Raw genomic sequence first — 20,209 nt, forward strand, 5'->3', positions numbered from 1 at the left:
GTCACTCCTGAGGAACGCAGCAACAAGGCAGGGGCATGTGTTAAGGTAGACTTAGATAATCTGACCCAAGTTTTTCACAATCCCTTAAACTTGGCTCAGTAGCATACCAGAAGCCAGGGCAGTCCTTTCAGCAATGGTGTTGTCAAAATTATTCTCCCTCCTGCAACCTTGTTACAGCATCCTGCACCAGCTGCAACTTTCAGACATGCCTTAAGAGAAGCCATAAGCAGGGTACACTGCAGCAATCCATGGATCATGGCCAATCTATCATGATCCAGGAACGACCACAGCTGTCATATCAAATGAAGCTGGCAGAAGGCACTCCTATCCACTGAAGCCACTTGAGCCTTGAGTAACAACAATGGATTTTGTGCAGCCCCACCCTACTGACCAATTTCCTGCCCACCCAGAGAATCTCCATCTTTCAAGCTCAGTTTACTGGCCACCCTCTAGCTCAGGCATGTCAAACCTGCGGCCCTCCAGATGTTTTGGCCTACAACTCCCATGATCCCTAGCTAGCAGGACCAGTGGTTGGGGAAGATGGGAATTGTAGTCCAAAACATCTGGAGGGCCGCAGGTTTGACATGCCTGCTCTAGCTCATCACTGCACCCAGGCACCAGTTCATTTCTTCCACAGCCATACTGAATTAAGATGGTACAGAGAAACAGAGTTGGATATTATGACACAGCACTTCCAAGTCCCCTTATAATCCTCCCACACACACACCAACAGGTTACACAGGGCTGTTAAACAGCATTTGGCATAAAATCATGAAGTGCTGGAAGTCATTTAACCTTTCAATCATGCTTGTTGCTCAAGATCATAGGAATTAAGTGGCTCCAAAATCTTCTGTGTAAACACCATTCAGTAGTTCTGTTTAATTTATATTCAGTTACAACACCTCTGCACACAGAGGACACTCACCTGCAAAGGAATGCCGTCTGCCAATCCTGAGTGTGTTCGAGCCATCATTCCCAAAACCCTGGCAACCTGGGCAGCAGTGACCTCTCCCACACCAAACTGCGTGATGATGTTGCGACATTCCTCCACACTAAAAAATACAAGTCACAATGACCTCCACAAAACTTGGTATAATTGTTTTCTATCAAGTATGTCTATTTTAGGGTGTATTACTGATACTCAAGTCATTACATTAAGCTGGACTACGGTGGAATCTACGTGCATATAAAAACCATTCTGAAAATAAGTTTTTTAAAATACATTGAATTTTCCATAAGGCTTACCATCGCCGCCTAGTGTTACATTGTATATTGCACTTAAAACACACTAAAAGTTTCATTTGCAGCTGCATAGCTGTCCTGCGACCTCCAACAGCCCTCTCAACTGACTTAACTTGTCCTTTCATTTCAATGGGGCTATTCAAAGTATGACTTAAGAGTCAGAACATCAACTCCAAATTTCTGTGAATTTATCTACATACCTTGTACAAAAGCCATAGCCAACTTCCTGCATGAAATCCGCAAGAGAGCTCTCCATCATTGTTTTTGCTATCCCTCCAGAATCAGGCAGGATCCTGTCCATTAGAATGTCCCGTTTTTCAGGGTATAGGAGTGGTGCAAGCACCACAGGGCAACGTTCCTGGGGAAAATCTGAGATCCCAGAGTATTTTAGCATTTCAGAAGGACCAATAACCAACACATAACCCCAATAATTGTTTGTTTCATATTGTGAAAATAATATTATGACCAAAGGAGTTTTGAATAAAAAGGTGCTTATGATCACTGTCTTAGAATGCACGAGACACAGAAAGTAATTTATTTTATACTCCAACTTTTGGCCTACTTACTGTCCTGCTGTGACAGTACAGCTATTTAGATACTATATGAACTTAGTTGCATACCATGGTAAGCCATACTTAATGTTTTACCATGAACATGTCTCGCTTGGCCCCTCTGCTCCTTCCCCCACACGCTGGGAGGAAGCAAACAATTATCCCAGGGCTTAATATTATGACCAAACCAGCAATTGTGGTTCACTTTGCTCTCAACAAGTAATGATTATAGCCCATTAATGTGTGTGCACAGTAAACTATGGTTTACTATGTTGTGCAAACTGGGCCTCACAGTACGGCCTCCATTACATCCTCTGGACTGTCACAGCAACATTCCAAAGCACCTTGAAACTGCCACAAGTTTAGACAGGAAAGGGAAGGGGAAGGCTAAGATAGTAGGGCCAGAGAAGCCCAGGCCAAAATTGCAGAGGAAATCATCAATTTATATCCAAGCCCCATCCCATTTCTAAATGGAGTGCCAACAATAATACCCATCTTGGTAGTTCTAAAGTTGTGAGTAGCCAAACGTCTACCAATTATAGTATCTGAAAGACATACTGTGCAGACAATCCTATCAGGATCTGCATTAAGATAATCGTTTCAGGATCCTCGTTTCTTTTCTGGATTACCACCAAATGTTTACCCCCCACAAAATTTTATTCCTTTTAGAAATGGGTTTCAAATAGCTGTATCAAATAAAATACTTGCCTCTACGTAATGTTTTGAGGAAAGCGTCAATCTGTTCCTGTCCAACCCCAAAGGCTCCCTTCTGTCCAAAAAGAAGATGGGATAGGAGGAGGTGCAAGACCTCTATTGCAATATCTTGGAAGCCACCTTCTTGATTTCCACTGACGTCTGCGTCAATGTATGAACGCAGAAGATCAGGAAGTTTCTGTTTAATAAACTGAGCAGCTTTGAGAAAGAGAGAGAAAGAGAGAGAGAGAGAGAGAGAGAGAGAGAGAGAGAGAGAGAGCGAGCAGTTAACTAAATTGCTTTTTTTAAAAAAGTTTGTGCATCTGCTCTTCTGGTTTATCAACAGCACTTGCCAACTGCTCTGATCATCACGCAATAAGTGTGACTGTACATAGACAGTTGCATACTAGAACAACCAGTCAGAATAACTCAGCACCACCCTGCCTTGGAATGCAACCTCACCTGATGCCATCTTGCATTTCCTTACACCGTTTGCTACAAGCACAAGGAAGCAGAAGTGGAAGCTGGTACTTCTCCAGGCATACATGCTTGGCTTTTTCACCGACTTCACTTTTTCCTGCTTAGGTTGCACCTAAAACCTGCCCACCTATCATGACTCTAATCAAATTCTAATTTGTGAGCTTGCCTGTCCATGGTGATCCAGCTATAGCTTCTATTACACCCTAAGAATTTTTACTTTGTGGTTCTAGGAAACTCAGATTAATGGAAAAATTGTTGCCTGCAGTTGCCTCATTTAATTAAGAAAGTAGGGAATATTTTGGATCAGTGACCCGCTGATCAACTATTTTCAGAGTCAATGTCGATAGAACTGACATAAGGAAGCAGATTTCATATTTCTTAATTACCTCTTAAGATTTTTTGGGTGTGTGTGTTGTATTAGATTTATATTGTGAGCTCAGAGCAGCTTACATATGGTTCCCATGTTGTCTTCCCCTTCTGGCAGGGCTCAAGGAGAGCTGTATCTTATGTCTTCAGAACATTCTATTAGTCACAAAGATCAGGCAAGGTTTTCAAGATCTGGGGTGTTTCCCCTCCCTCCAAACATCAGCAGAGGCAACTACAAGGATGATCCTTGAATGAGTTAACTGGATCTTGCACTGTGGTCCCTTCTGGCCCTTGGATTCTACAACTTAAGCAACTAGATCCAGGAGAAGGATGAAAACTAAAGTCATCATCATCATCCTTTTTATTTGACCGTCAGTCAGAAAAACATACATTTAGAAAACTAAAGTCTCTTATAGACAACTCAGGAATCAGATTACTGTCATACCTCGGTTTAAGTATGCTTCGGTTTTAGTACTTTCAGTTTAAGTACTCCGCGGACCTGTCTGGAACAGATTAATCCACTTTCCATTACTTTCAATGGGAAAGTTCGCTTCAGGTTAAGTACAGACTTCTCGAACCAATTGTGTACTTAAACCGAGGTACCACTGTATACTAAACTGAAGTAAAATCTGGTATGTGTGTCTATGATACTATACAAATTTATCTTACCAAAACCTCGTAGATCTGGGTTGAAGGAGTTTAGCAAAGCAAGGCCAAAAATAACCTACAAATAGAAGAAAGAACTGCATTATCACCTATCACATACATATAGTCCAGCTGTCTGGCAACTAGAATGGCAAAGAGAAACACCAGGGCTGAACTTTACTGTCCTCCCAACAACTCTCCTCATCCCACTGCTACTATAAAGCAAAATGGACAGGAAATCATTGTGACTAATGCCACACCTTATTTAATATGGTTGGAACATTTCCAAGATCACTACCAGCTGTTAACCTTCCTCAGATTCTGTCAGGAAGTCAAGTCCCCCCATAGGATTCCTATTGGGTCCAGTGCTTTTAATTTGTTCATAAACGATCTATATTTAGGTGCCCAAGTTCATAGCGTAAGACCGTAAGAATAAATTCATCATCATAGCGGACATCAAATTATTCTGGGCATGAAAACAAAATAGTGCTCCCAAAGGTATTCACCAAACTGGGTGACTGGACATTTAAAAAGGAAATGCAGTTCAGCATAAAACAAGTGAAAAGTGATAAACAAAAGCCTAAAAAAACCACTGATGAGATCTGAACTGAGAAAGCCACCAGGAAAAAGATCTTGGGAGTTGTGGTGGAGTTTCATGAAAATACTGGTGTAGAGTGCAGCTGCTCTGAAAACAGCAGATTATATATTGATAAAAGTGTTAGGGTTTTATGCTTTTGTTTATATTTTGTTGTTGTTGTTTTTGCTTGCTTTTTTGTTTTTTATGAAGAATAATTGTTGAAGTTACAAATTATAAAATAAAATTTACAAAAAAAATGAAAACAGCAGATTTCATGGGTACCATTAGAAAAGAAATAAAAAATAAAACTATCACTATCATAGTGCCTTTACACAAATCTATGATTTGCCTGTGTTCAGAGTAGCGTGTAGAATTCTGTTTACCACACCTCAAAAAGCATATTGTAGAGCTGCAAAAGGTGAAGAAAAGGGCAAGTAGCATGATCAACTGAAGGAACTCCCCAGTGAGAAAGCGTTTCAATGACTGGGGCTAGTGGGGGGGGGCTGTGAGGTGGTGGTAAGGGCATGATAGAGGTATATAAAATTTTGCATGTTGTTGAAAAAGTCACTGGACAAATATTCATTCCTCATGAAGCTGAATGTTGGGATATTCAGGTTGGATAAAAGGTCTTTTTTTCACAGAGCAGACATAAAAAGCATGCAACTATGGCCAACATTTTTAATGGTCAGACTAAAAGGGGATCAGACTACTTCATGGAAGATAAATCTATGGACTTAACCCACCTCTTGAACCTTGCTTAATTTGATAACTTTGCTCAGCTGAGTGAATAGATGGGGTGACGGCTTAAGACTCTGAAAGAAAAAAGTTATCTATGAGATGCTTATGTTTATAGTTTAAGAGAATACTGTACCAAGAAAAAGATTATCTGTGTCATAAGCTCCTCTACAGAAAAAATAGAATCAACTTCTACTCATTTATGGTACTTCCCAGCTTCTCTGAATATAATATCATTTGTTGCCAAACTACCAGTATTCTCCAATTCCAGCATACAAAGTTCTGTAAATTCCTACAGAAGCCCCAATGAAGAGTGGGTGGTGCAGAGCAAAGAAATGTAAAATAAGTCAATTACCTGGATATTTTATGAGTACAGAATTTACATGATCTAAATCTTAAAAATTCCTTTGTGATAATGAACATAGGTGTACAGTTTGTAAAATTAGCTCACTGACACCTGAATAGGTTTTTCTTTAACATTCTTGTTAACAGCACTTTAAAACTGCATACAAACCTTTTGATAATGCAATGGATTTTCAATAGCATAGGACAGCGTCGAAATAAAATTTGGCTTTGTAATCAATGATGCACACTCCTGGATCAGAAACTGCGTCTGAAAAGGAAGGAGACAGCTGTAGCAAAAGTTTTGGTTGGTTTGGGGGAGACACCCATGATCTAGTTACCAGATATTACCAGGATTTTGTTTCTGTAAACATAATATATACCTCCATGAAAGTACTTCGAACTGTCTTCTTACTATAGGATACGTTTGACAAATATTTTGATATCATAAAGATGAGATGGCAGATGAAAATATTTTGGTTAGTCTTTCAAGAAGGTGAACACAATTCACAATTCTTAGTCATTATTGATTATGCCCAGCACAACAAACATCATCTGAAGACTGTATCCATAGTAACAAAATAGAAGCTAATATTAAGAAATATTTTACAGAGACAAGCCAAACAAGTAACTTGACTTGACTTGTGACTAAACTTGTGACTAAAATTCAAGTTACTGAACTCAGTTACTGAGTCATTCAAAGCTTGAGAAAAATGAAGTTCCATCACACAAGGCCTTAGGAACAGTAGTATTCAAAAGTAGCTCAACTCTTCTATTTTAACATTTCCTAAAGTTCGCAAAACTAAAATGTGTTGGGATTATTTACATTTACAAGCCACCTTAGAAGTACTCAGGGATACAGTTATTTCCATTTATGAATAGCTTCCTAAGAAACCTCCTGAAGCAATTAGTGGCACTTCTATGCAACTTTTGTACTCATAAGCCAATCTGAAAAAAGCACAGGTCTTCTCTTGAGTAGAGCCTCTTTTTAACTCTCCCAGAAACATGTGCTTACCTGACTCCCTTCCAGATTTCTACAGGGTAACGAAAACAATGTTTTAGGAAGTTTTTGAACCAACTGCTGGACAGAAAATCAAGCTATATTTTAAAACTTAGGAACACAGGAACCTGTCTTATACAGAGTCAAGCCACTGGAGCATCTAACTCATTTTTGTAGACTGACTGGCAGGCACCTTTGTAGGGTTTCAGGCAGGAGTGCTTAGCATACCTGCCTGGAGATGCAACTGGAGCATTTTATATGAAAAGCATGTGCTCTATCAATGAGCTATGGGACTTTTAAAAGTAGTGTTCTGTTGTAAATCTGTTGCCTGTTTTAAATGTATCTATAGGTATGCTGTTTTAGTAGTAGTTTCAATGCTGCTTTTACTTTATGTATTTTCACAATGAATTTTGTAAGTCACTACAAGACGGAAGCATTGTAGAATTAAAAAATGTAAAAATTAAAAATCAAGAAACTAACTGGAAATTCTTTAAGGACAAAATTTACCTGATGGAAATCTTTACCGCTACTTTTACCATCGCCACTGAAATCCACATGTGAGAATAGACAGCGTAGTAAATGCCTGTCTGCCTCAGGGCCGTGCCGATTCACAATCTAGTTGCAAGAAAAACAAAAGAGCTGAAGCAGGTACCATAGCATTTGTAACTACTGTACATAGAATCATAGAACTGTAGAATTGGAAGGGACCTTGAGGATCATCTAGTCCAAGCCCCTGCAACACAGGAATATGCAGCTGTTCCTTATGGGGATCGACCTGCAACCTTGGTGTTTATCAGCGCCAAGTTCTAACTGAGTGCTTCTACCACTATCAGCTGCACTCTTAAGGAACAGGAGCCACACAGCTTTCTGGCAGGGTCCATGCTAGTAGCAAAAAGCAGAAAATAAGGGAAAGTCACACAGTGTCCAGGACACATTAAACTACAGTTTAAAACAAGTTTTGGTTTAACATGACTGAACAGTGTACTGTAGTGGTAAACACTGCTCAAATGCCACAGGGTCTGACTTCTGATGTCATCTGAACCTGGGCTCATGGTTGGTTCCCCCCCCCAAAAAAAATATTCAAGAGGCTAGCCAAAAATGAACTTTGTTTAATGCTCATGGTTTGTCAGGCAACATGACAAGCCAGACTGAAGGGGGAAGCAAGTACAGCAGCAAGTGACCTTAGCAGTCTTTCAGAGGTTCAAATGGGCCAATGACCCAGAAAAATAGGGTAGGGCTGAGAACCACTTTGTAAAAATGAAAAGGGATATAATTTAAATTACTCTTTAATAAACAGAAAATATGTTTGCTTTTAAAGTAGAGCATGTTAGCACTAAGCAAAAGAAAATAAAAATCAACCTAAATACATTGCATAGTATGCATATAATTGAGGTAATTCCTGGAGTCCAGAATCAAATATTTTCATTTATTTATTAGATAACAAATTTATCTGGGTTACTTATATTAAATATAAAAGCTATTTTAATACAAAGTAAGTTCTACAACCAAAAGCAGCATAAATATAACAAGAAGGAAACTGCATAGCAACCCCAAAGTTAAAACCAGTACTGGTATTTAAAAAATTTAGAGGCCCAAACCACACCACTCTGTCAGAAGGCCTGAGTGAAACAAAAGATTTTACCTGGTGGCCAAAAGACCACAGGAATGGGATAAGACAAGCCTCCCAGAGAAGGCTGTCTCATAACCAGGATATCACAACTGAAAGATTACTGCCCTCACTTATTTTGGTGGGGGCACCAGGAGTAGAGCCTCCAAAAGATCTTAAGGTTCAGGTAGGTACACAGCTTGCCATTTATAAACCAGCACTTTTAAATTAGCCCTGGAAACAGATGGAGAACCAGTGCAGCTGAGCAAAGCACAGGCATAATATGATCAAACTGCACAGTCTTAGTTAAAACCTTTGCACTCCTTTTCTGAACCAACCACAGTTATTGGACCATTTTTACAGGCAGTCCAACATATAGGTAAAGGGACCCCTGACCATTAGGTCCAGTTGTGACAGACTCTGGGGTTGCAGCACTCATCTCGCATTATTGGCCGAGGGAGCCGGCGTACAGCTTCTGGGTCATGTGGCCAGCCTGACTAAGCCGCTTCTGGCGAAGCAGAGCAGCGCACAGAAACGCCGTTTACCTTCCCACTTGGAGCAGTACCTATTTATCTACCGTACTTGCACTTTGATGTGCTTTCGAACCGCTAGGTTGGCAGGAGCTGGGACCGAGCAACGGGAGCTCACCCTGTCGCAAGGATTCGAACAGCCGACCTTCTGATCAGCAAGCCCTAGGCTCTGTGGTTTAACCCACAGCGCCACCAGCATCAACAGAGGATGGTCAATTGTGGCCAAGGTATCACCACTTTGGCAAGGTCAAAGCTGGTGTATCCATCCACCAAAGCTGAGAATAGGCAATTTGAGTCATAAGATCATTTGAGCCTCCAGTGCTGGATCAATAAGCACCCACAGTTGTACACCTGATCCTTTAGGGAGAGTAGAACACCATCTAGAACAGGCTGAATACTATTCACCTGGATAGATAAACCAACCAAACAGGGCAGCCCAACTTTTCAAACCAAGTGGGCCACAATAGTAATTTGACACAGAGCCCATGAGCCATACACTGCCTTGTTGTGCACATGCTGTCCCCCTACCCCACCAGACTTCACACTGCCTTTGTAAAGCTGCCTAAGTGAGGCACCAGGCTTTGGAAAAGGTCCTACAGTTCTCCCACCTCTGTCCCAAAGCCTTGTTAGCTCTTTCCCAGCTTTGGGAAGGAGGTGGGAGGGCTCTTAAGACACAGTTACAGCCCTCACTCTTCCTTCCCAAAGCCCAGCTCCTTACTTAACCAGCTTTGGGAAGGCAGTGTGAAGAATGGTGTGGGTCTGTGTCAAATGTTGCAGAGGGTTGCAAAAAAAAGCCTCAAGGGCCACATGTGTGGCCCTTAGGTCACGCAATGGACCACCCTGAACCAATCAATACCTCTAATCTTCAGTGACTATGGGCAAGAGGGCTTCCACTTGCACAACAGGGTTTTCCTTGCTCTCCTCCCACTACCCCCAAAATTGGCTGTAAGGTGAGGTCAGAAGAAATCCCCAAAACAGTGCACAGGAAGAGGGAGGATCATTCCATCTGGCAAGCTGCATTGCTTGTACTAATAGGGACATTCATCACAGTGTGATGTTCAATTCCACCCTGAACCTCTGTTTTTCAGAGTTGCCTCACTTGCATCTGATGAGCAATAAATATAAAGTGGAGTATCGTCTTCATTCTGGTGATACCTTCAACCAAATCTTCAGGTGCTCTTTCTAAATGGTTTCATCAAGATGTTAAACAGTGTGGGCAAATGAATAGAACTCTGCAGAACAAGCATCAAGCAGTATCTCCCAAACTTAAACCAGACAGCCGAATTGAAAGGACATCATTAATGGCACTGAACACTACTGAGAGGTCCAGGAGAACCAACAAGGTTCCATTTCCCATCTGCCAGCAAAGATCAGCCTACAGGATGACCAGGGTAATTTTTGGCCCCAAACCAGGTTAGAAGCCTAATTGAAATGGATCTGGGTTAGGAACCTTTGGCCTTCCTGATGTTGCTGAATCACAACTCCTATTATACTGTGGAACCATAAGAGGGACAGGCAATTCAAAACTAATCTGATAAAGCACCTCTCAAATAATTTTTCCCTGCCTAAAGCTTCATAAAGGAAGCTTATTGCTGAGCAGCGGAAGAAGAGAAAGCAGTTTTTTGCCAGTGCTGTCTTTTGATAATGTGTGTGCAATGAATCACATACTGTCTGTGTTTGCACATAAACTGTGGTTAATGTTATTTAACAGACCATGACTCACCTCTCAGACAAGCAAACAAGTCACAGCATGTTTACTTCGTATCAGAGCAGGTGTGAGGAACTGTGGCGCTCCAGATGTTGCTGAACTACAACTCCCATCATCCCTGATCCTGGCCACTAGCCATGCTTCTGAGACAGATGGGAGTTGTAGTTCAGCATCATCTGGAGGCCCAGAGGTTTCCGACCCCAATCTAGATAATCAGATTAATCTAAGAATAATTATAATGGGCAAGCCCCTACTCTCTTGATCACCTTGTGAGGAAGGCTTTATTTACAATTTTCTTTTTTAAAAAATACTTACAGCCCCACACATCACCAAATGGACATGAAAATTTTATACAAAATATCAGTTGAAAACAATATATAGTTCATTAAAATCCTAAGCTAAATTCAGAAAACTAAACAAAATCACAAGAGCAACAAAACAGGAGTGCAGCAATGCAGCAGAAGGGAAAGCAGAAGGGAAACCTGCCTGAAAGGCTTGGTAAATAAGCATGTCTTAACTTGACACTGAAAATGGTACGACACACCCCAGAAGGGAAATAAATAATAATAATAATAATAATAATTTATTACTTATACCCCACCCATCTGGCCGGGCTTCCCCAGCCACTCTGGGCAGCAGCCCTCTTATTTGTCACCAGTATTCAGTTGTTTGGGGCTTTTTATATTAACATCTTAGACTTGGCTCAGCAGCAAATTGGCAACCAGCACAAAATCCTTCAGGACCAGCGTAAGGTGAGCCCTGACAGAAACACCCAGCAGTAACCTAGCTAGCTGCTATATTATGCACCAGTTGCAGCTTCCAAACCATCTTCAAGGGGGACCCCATAGAGTGCACTACAATAAACCAATAAGGAAACGTTAGCCACTAGCCTATAGTTAATATCATCTGGATCCAGGCTGAGCCGACTTGTAGCTTCTTTTAAAGAAGATTGAACAGCTTATTTTGTCAATGAAGAAAGAGGAAGTGTGAGTTTAAGTACAGGGGGTTTCGTTGTATCTTCTGCTGTGAATTCATTCAGCTTCTCTGCATTCACCTTTTCTTCCTTTAGACAGCTTTTGACTCCTTTACTGTTCAAAGGTCCAGCTGTCTCCCTAGATGGTCTCTAACTACTGAAGTATTTTGTGGTTGTGGATTTTTCTTTTTAACAGCTGTCATCCTCAAATTCTTTTTTTGCATCGCTTATTGTTTGCTTGCAATATGAAAGCCTTATTTCCCCCTCCTACATGCATATTTTAGTTTTGTTTTTCATGTTTTAATTTTGGTCTATTATAATTGTTCTCCGTATTATATACAGTATAACATGAAAATTTAAAACTTTACAAAAGAATCAGTTATTTAAAGACCCTTAAACACGAAAGTTTAAAGGCATTTGAAAGTTGGATGTAAACAAGGATCAAAGTAGCATGCTTCTAAGTAGTACTGAGTATAAGACCCTTCAAGTGAGGAAGACCAGAACACACCGCTAACCAAAAACCCTCTTGCCAGCTTCAAAAGTTTGCAGGAAAACTAGGACAGCAACAACGTGGGCATATGGTGCCATATAGATGTTGCCCTGGAGTAATTGTTCTTCAGGTCACTATACTCATGCTACACTTCTTCCGCATTCACTTTTTCACATCTCATCCAGGAGAAGAGACCTGCTAGTTGAGAATTAAATGACATTACTAGCCACACTGGGCAGGGAACTGCAAACCTGAAGGTTCACTTCACTGTTTTCACCATCATTTCCACCACCAGTGCCAGCCTCAATTCTTTTTTTTTTCTTTTTTTAAAATCTAACCATTCAAAAAAGGGAATGCAGACCTGGAGGCAACAAAAAGAAAGATGCAACTACTTTTGTAACTATGAAAAATACAAGCTAGAATGAACCATTTTCATTTAATAAGGAAAAACAGGCAGTTTTAACACTTGCAATTAATTCACCCTAGAATGAACTAAGTATTGCCAATTTAATTTTGCATTAAATTACCACAAGACATTGCAAGAAGGTCAGGGCATGCTGATTTTAAATAAAAGAACTCTTATAAAAATGGAAATGAGCAATAACTCTACAGGACCACTGAGTAAGTAAAGCCAATGTCGTAAATCAATTCAGATACAAACCAAAAAAAGATGAAACAACAGGATAAATAGGATATACAACCACATTAGAGTTTAATAAACTTGACAAGACAATTGTCAACTCCCAGCAAGCAAAATATAGTAAGATCTTAGTGGCCTGTGTTGTTTTGCACTACAAATCACATCAATCAGTTAACATGGTCAGTGGTCAAAGCTGTAATCCACAACATCTGGAGATTACCAGGTTGGGGAAGGTTTTTCTAGCAACTAAACCAATCAAGCAGTGAGAAGTAGAAATATAAACAGTACGAACTAAGTTGTGGATACCCTTTTCATTTCTTTTTTTTTAAATGTCATTCACAATGTCACTTACATGCTGTATTTCCTGCTGGCTGGCTCTGTAGTTTTTCTTGGTTAAATTGTCCACCAGGTAGCTGATTTGAGACAAGGCCAGCGAGAGCGAGTCAAGATTCATTGCTGGTTGGGGCGGAAGCAGGCGGCCGAGCCCGGCGCAAAATCACCATTATTCCCCTTTAGTCACCTCAGAGACAGGTTAATTTTTTTCCAGTTTGCCTATATAATCAATTTATGCTGTATGTTCAGCTCTTCTTTCCCAGTACTCTCACTCTGTTCTGAACCATGGCACCTGCAAGACAAAACAGCAATGATTATACATAATCTATTTGCTAGTGACTGGTCATGTATAACTAAACAATCGTAAATGTAATGATGGAACAGGCCAGAGTTTTATGGGAAAGCACTTGCTTTGCAAGCAAAAGGTTGCAGATTTGATAAGGCTGTTAAAGGCAGTTTGAACTATCCGGACCTGAGGACTGAACCCAAAACTGCCACACCATCTGTGAACCACCTTCAAATGAAGAATCAAAGAGCACTCAGTGCACTCTGGATACTTTCCAGCCCCAAATTTAATTAAAATTGGGACTGCAGAGGAAGATTATTCCGCAGAATATTTTGCCACTTACCTTTCCAAAAGGAGGGCTTATATTTGACATTGAATGTAAATTCAGCAATGAAAGCAAGTCAAGGATCATCTGCATTTGGGAGCTCAAGGGAACAAGTGGCAGATCACGGCAATGCTCCCAATTGTTCCTCTAGAGCAGGCACAGGCAACCTTGGCTCTCCAGATGTTTTGGAACTACAACTCCCATGATCCCTGACCACTGGCCCTGTTAGCTAGGGATCATGGGAGTTGTAGTTCCAAAACATCTGGAGAGCCAAGGTTGCCTATGCTTGCTCTAGAGCCACAGCAGTACCTGCCCTACACCTGAAGTCATAGGTGAGCGTGGCATGGGACAAAATGGTATTGAAAGTCAATCTGGGGCTCCTGGTAGGCTTGTGGTTTATTCAAAACCACCATCATAAGCCACAGTCTGAAGTTGCCCAATTCAGACAAACAAACCAAAGTTAAAACTAACCACATTTGGCCCTAGTTTGGGCATAACAAGCCACTCTAAGGTGGAATAAAAAACAAGTGCTTTCAACTTCCTCCTCAAGGTTCCACTGGAGGAGGAAAGGAGTAGTGCACAAGCCAATGAACACTAAAATCCCTGTTTAGTTTATTATCCAAACACAGCTAATGAGTCCAATCGGAGCAAAAGACTATTTCATTCAGATCTACAGAATTATGAAGTCTTCACTTGTTAATGAGAACACAGGAGTTTATTTACACTTTCAACAGCATGAAGTGTCATGTATAAGATGTGTACCCAAGTACCAAATCCCAATTATTGTGTTAAGCAAATCTGCAATCTTAAAAAATAATTTTAAATGTTCATTAGCATTTGCCTCTTTTGAGAGAAGCTTATCATTATGAGTGTAGATTTCTTAATAGGTTATTGTCCTGCCAATATAGATTCCAAACTTATGCAATGATAAAATTGCTTCCTGTTTACCAGGCAATCTTGAAATCTTCACCAGTTTTGCATTCAGTTTTTATAGGCCACTTCCAAGAACAATGAGGAAAAGATTGCAAGGCCTAAAATTCTGTTGAGGAAAGATAATCATTCTGTAATATATAGAGAGGCGGCATTGATTTGTGGATGGACTGAATATGGGACAAAAGCGGGGGGGGGGAGTCAGAGAAACAAAGATTTCATCCTGATGAAGTGGGCAATAGAGGAAGTGTAAATGAGGATTGGTAGATGGGAGGAAAGATGAGACATTTGGCTGTGAATGTGCAGTGGATCCCCCAGATACGAACTTAATTCATTCTGGGGGTCCGTACGTACCCCGAAAAGTCCGCATCTAGAAGCGCCACTTCTGCACACACACGTGGCGTGACAGAACGCTTCCGCGCATACACACTTCCGGGTTTGCATTGTTCGCAACCTGAAGGTTACGTTACCCAAAGGTAACGTAACCCGGGGGTCCACTGTATTGGCAACTATGAAGCATCCCAGTGGAAATATCAGAGAAGTGATGTGGGGTTGGAAGGAAAGAAATATTTTGGGGGGCACGGCTGTACAGTATTAGCATACAGGTAGTCGCAAAGCCACAGTATGTGATGAGATTACCCAAAAAGAATGTACCAAGAAAAATAGCAGAGGGCCAAAAACAGAACCCTAAGGGATCCCCACAAACTGAGAAAGCAGAGGAAGAGCTTCCTCTTGTGTGTTAGAAGTCTGACTGGCCTCAACTAGAAGTCAGCCATTTGGTGTCACTGGTGTTCCATGCTGTGGAACACATTTGCAGCAGTGATTTGGCAGGCACCCTTGCTTTTGACTGTCAAGCACCTCTTAGACTTTTTAATGCCAAGGGGCCCATGAAATTGTTTAGCATTTTCTTGAGCGGCCAGTCATGTTAATGATTGTTCTGTACTACTTTTAAAGGATTGTTATAATGTTGATTTATAAAACCCCAATGTTTTGTGAGAGCAACATATACATACAGTACTTTTCTAAATAATGATTAGATGGTTAGGAAGAGAATCAACTGAGGGCTGAATCAGGGACCTAGGGCTTAAGGAGAATCACAACTTACTTGTAATCAGCTGTATCAAGGGGAGGCAGAGAGATTGAGGAAGCTGAGGACTTGAACAGAAACCTTTCCACTTGCCAAATAAACTATTTTCATGAGGGTAGCCAATATTGGTGAAATACATAGTGGTAGTCGAAGTCTATCAAGGTTAGCCCAAATTCAGCTAGGGAACTTTTAACATTTAAGCAGCAAGGTTTAAGACAAAGGAATCCGCTAGCTACATTGCAATTTAGATTACAACAAAACTGCTTTCAGCAACTTAAGCATTAGCCATTCTGCATAGAGACTAACCAACTGGTAGGACTACCACTCAAACCACATTGTGACACACAGAGACACAAAGCCACCTTAAATAAATATATAAATCTAGTTATCTACAAGGCAGAATTGAGTAGCTTAGTATTCTCAAATACTAACAGCACATTAAAATGAAAAATCATGATGATTGTGTAAGATAAAACAAATATAAATGTTTCAAAAAGGGGAGGGGGAGGAAGGGTGAAAGGAAGAGCTTCCTGAAAAATTAGAGCAAGATGAGAATTGCACACAAGTAGGAAACAAAACATGAGTAGCCAACATAAACTGATTGAAATGTCTAAATGAGCATGCAACAGCTTCTGCCCCACCCATATTAGTTTATTGCCTCACACGCAGTATCAAGGGTAAAGGTTAGTAGTACTTGTTGTGTATGTTGAACAAATGAAACTACAATGTTGACAGATGTTAAATCCTTTAACCTGTATGAGTTAAATATGGAACATCCTAAATATAGCTCGAAAATCACATAACTTAGCACTAAAGTTTGCCACCTACCAAGGATTACATGGTAGAGCTAACTACAATTGTGCTGCAAAGAAAGCCAAACTTTTGCTGAATTTGATTGGGATCCTAAAACTGAAAGAGCTGTTCCCCACGATGCGTCTAGCCAATTCATGGTAAAGTGAGATTTGAACTATAAACTTTCTAATTAATCGGTCTGCTAGATACACTCCTTTACACAAGAATTAGGCCCAAGTTGTTGGATCCATTATTGCCTCTAACTGGAGCCAGACCACAGCTATCATGGCCAGCAGCCACTGAAAGCCAATTCAAGTGGTTTGCCATTAGTCTCCTGTAGGAGCAAGTTCCACAGTTTAACTATGCACTGCGTAAAGAATTACTTCCTTTTGCCAATCCTGAATCTTCCAACACTAAGCTTCACTGCATGTTCATGAGTTCTAGTGCTATGACACAGAGAGAAAAACTTTTCTCTTCCCACTTTATCCATGCTGTGAATAATTTTATAAACTTCCATCATATCATACCATATATTTGTATAATGGCGTTATGATACTGAAAGTTTTATTTTAATTTTCTTTCCCTAGCATGCCTTTTCCACAGCTGCTGCACACTGGGTAGACATCCTCATTGAGTTGCCTACTATGACCCCAATGGCTCATTCCTGGTCAGTCACTGCCAGTTCAGACCCCATTAGCACAGATGCATTATTATGTTTCGCATGCATCTCCTCACACTTTATTTACATTGAATTGCATTTGCCATTTTACAGTCCATTCACTCAGTTTAGAGAATTTTTTGAAGCTCTTGGAAATCTTTAGGGCACCTCATTGCTCACCCCTATCTCTAGATCCTCTATGAACAAGTTAAAAGGCACAGGTTCCAATATCAATCCTTGGAAGACTCTGCTTTCTACAGCTCTCCATTCAGAGAACCTTCAGTTTATTCCTGTTTGCTTCCTATTAACCAATTCTTCCTCTTATACCATAACTGCTGAGCTTACTTGGGAATCTTTGGTGGGGCAACTTGTCATAAACCTTTTGAAATCCAAGTAAGTGATCACGTCTATGTTTATTGACATTCTCAAAGAACTCTTAATAGCTTCGTAAGACAAGAGTTGTCTTTGCAGAAGCTATACTGGCTCCACTTCAGTAAGTCTTGTTCTCCCATATGCTTAGTTATTTTCTTATTCTTATTAACAGCACTTTAGACCACGCATCCCCAAACTGCGGCCCTCCAGATGTTTTGGCCTACAACTCCCATGATCCCTAGCTAACAGGACCAGTGGTCAGGGATGATGGGAATTGTAGTCCAAAACATCTGGAGGGCCGAAGTTTGGGGGTGCCTGCTTTAGATCATTTTTTCTTGCACAGGAAAAGTCCAAGGCCATATGAACCATGCAGTTCATATGAAAAGATAAAAGTTAGGAACAACGGTTTCAGTTCTGTAATATGAAGACAAGCAAATAAATCATTCTTCAAGTTACCAGAAAGCATTATTCCAGTGCCTGCCTCACCTGCCAAAAGAAGCCCAGCCAAACTAGCATCAGACCACAGACTTTTGCCAGAAATAAGATCCCACTACCTCACCGCCTATCCCCGGTAAAGTAACGCTGTTTATAGGACGTTTGAAACAGATACAGCACCTATAAACAGATTCAAGCCCGTCGTGGATCAGAGATAGGAGGAAAAAGAACAAAAACGGAAAATAAGCTCTTTCTCTGCCTGTATTGTTACAGCCTCTGATGATTCGGGAGCGGCTGAGGAAGCCCGAGGGCGGCACACCTGGGGCTGGCGGGAGCCTCGACATGCATTAACTAAAGCCTCTGAACGAGCAACAACGCTTCCCGACCCGCCTCGTTCGCTCCCACAAGAAGTTGCCCAAGTCACTTCCGGCTTCGGAGGGCGGGCAAGACAGGCCAACGGAGCAGACGGGGCCCCTCACCATTTCTCGGTAGCCCAATTGGGACGGCCTCCTGGGGGCAGGCAGGAGCCCGCAGTTGCCGCGAGCGACTCTCGGTTTCGACCGGACTCGCCTTCGGGGCGCAAGAGGGGAAGGAGGGAGAGAGGGGTAGGGGGTCTCCGGGAGGCCTCCTCGCCCCACCACCGGGGACAACACGTGCAGAGACAGGCGAGCTACGGGCAGGCCCAGCTCACCACTCCTTTGCTTGGCGCTTCAGCGCCGGCTACGCTGGGAGAGACGCGGGAAGCAGGCCGCCCACCGCTACCGCCACTACCGCTCGGCCTTCCGGTGGCTTCCGCCAGCGCCGGCCTTGCCGCCTGGAACGAAGGGCGCGGTTCTCACCTGGGGCGGGGCGGGGGGCGAGGGTCTCGGGGCCGGGGCGGGCGCCTGGCTGAGCCGCTCGCGCTTCTCTAGTTACCTCCTCCGCTGGTTCCAAAACAAAATGGCGCCGGGAGTCGCGCGCTCACGTCGCGGCCCTTCTCTTCCCGTCTTCCCCTGCGACGGACGTAAGGCCAGGGGGCGGGGGCTCCTGGATCTCGCTCAGGTCGCCCGCGCGAGGAAGCCCTGGCCCAATCGCAGGCTGTGTCCAGCTCCGCACTCGAGCCCGCCTCCTTGCTTCCGTCCAATCCCCACCTTGCTTCTCGAGGAGCAGCGCGATATTATTTTTCCTCTTTTGCGTCTGCGTAGGTTACCCAATCCATGTTCGGAAGTGGTTGCTGGAAGGCGGCGCAAAACGGAGGAGATGGCTAGGGGTCGCTGCAGAACTATCGGCCGACAAGGATTGGCTAAAGGCAATATTGAGCTTAGCTCGGCCAATCATAACATGGCGCCACGAAGGGAGCGTGTCAGCTACGACCAATAACAGTCGGGCGCGGTTGCGGTGGCCGAGTAGCCAGGCGTCAGGCGCGATTCCTTGGGAAGTGTAACGGGGCAGCTAGGAGGTCGACGAGCACTCCACCCTGGAAGGAAGCGCATGCGCACGGGCTTCCCGGAGGGCGGGGGTGCGCCTGAGGCGGTTGTGCAGCTGCTAAGCGGATCTTCGCAGCCTCCCTTCGGAGCTGCTCCCGGCGCCTGGCTTGTGGGGTGTCCTCTCGGAAGGCCGCTTCCCTGGGGGCTGGGCTACTCCGCGGGGCCGGAGTAGACGGGGGCTGAGGGGGACCAAAATGTTGGAGAAGCAGCATCCTGGGTGGGGGAAACCACGTGCCATTGAGGTCTGTTTCCTTCAGAATAAAAAGGGCAACTGAGACCGAACGTGAAAGAGGTGCTTAAAACCACGGCGGTGCAGTGGAGAAAGTGGGCAAAGAAGTTTCCCCCCTCTCTCGTAACGCTGGACCCCCGCCAGTGAAGCTGAATGTTGCAAGATTCCGGCCCGACCAACTCGCTTCTACTTCCTCCTTTCCTAATTAAAGAATGTTGCGACCATAGATCTCGGCAGTCCACAACGTAAAATCACAATGTACATAACACAAAATATGTAATTTAAAAAAAAGACAACCCAATAATATCCCCTTCCACAGCACATTTTAAAAGGGCATCGGATGTCAGTCGGCCAAAGGCCTGGTTAAAGAGGACCATTCCACAAATGGGAAGCCATTGCAGAAAAGGGCCATTCTAGTGTTGCCACTCTCCGAACCTCTTGTGGAGGGGCCTTCCAACGATCTTAAACTTCTGGTTAGTATTAATCTTCCCCTGCTGCCATTTTCCCAGCAAAAATTACCTGGGGTAGGGTATCCTTGCACAGACCAGAGTTTTAATCCTAGGAAGTAGGTTGTTTAAAATCCCTGAATCCTGATCTTTCCCCCCTTCCCCAAAGTGAGTTGCAAAAAGGCATCATTGCATATGGTTTGGCTCTGCAGAGTAGGACACTGGTAGTTTCCCCTGTACCTCTCTTGCTGTTTGTGGCTTTGCTCTTCAAG

The 20,209-nt window shown here is 42.6% G+C and overlaps 1 protein-coding gene across 6 annotated transcripts in view; it reads right to left on the bottom strand.

Annotated features, from left to right (window-relative positions):
- Nucleotides 1-18,790, bottom strand: part of CNOT1 (CCR4-NOT transcription complex subunit 1) — a 61,045-nt gene extending 42,255 nt beyond the window's left edge. For 5 of the 6 annotated variants that reach the window (XM_035118925.2, XM_035118924.2, XM_035118920.2 and 2 more), the window contains exons 1-9: nucleotides 18,636-18,759; nucleotides 12,931-13,203; nucleotides 7,139-7,246; nucleotides 5,804-5,902; nucleotides 5,298-5,366; nucleotides 4,002-4,056; nucleotides 2,502-2,705; nucleotides 1,443-1,611; nucleotides 926-1,052 (exon numbers count right to left, since the gene is read on the bottom strand). In XM_035118925.2, coding sequence (XP_034974816.1) covers nucleotides 926-1,052; nucleotides 1,443-1,611; nucleotides 2,502-2,705; nucleotides 4,002-4,056; nucleotides 5,298-5,366; nucleotides 5,804-5,902; nucleotides 7,139-7,246; nucleotides 12,931-13,032 — 933 coding nt within the window. In that variant the 5' untranslated portion in view covers nucleotides 13,033-13,203; nucleotides 18,636-18,759. Of the gene's footprint in view, nucleotides 1-925; nucleotides 1,053-1,442; nucleotides 1,612-2,501; nucleotides 2,706-4,001; nucleotides 4,057-5,297; nucleotides 5,367-5,803; nucleotides 5,903-7,138; nucleotides 7,247-12,930; nucleotides 13,204-18,635 lie in introns of all 6 variants that reach the window. The other variant, XM_035118918.2, reaches the window with a different exon arrangement.
- Nucleotides 18,791-20,209: the final 1,419 nt, after the last annotated feature.

The sequence above is a fragment of the Zootoca vivipara genome, chromosome 6, assembly GCF_963506605.1.
Source record: "Zootoca vivipara chromosome 6, rZooViv1.1, whole genome shotgun sequence".
Lineage (NCBI taxonomy): Eukaryota > Metazoa > Chordata > Lepidosauria > Squamata > Lacertidae > Zootoca > Zootoca vivipara.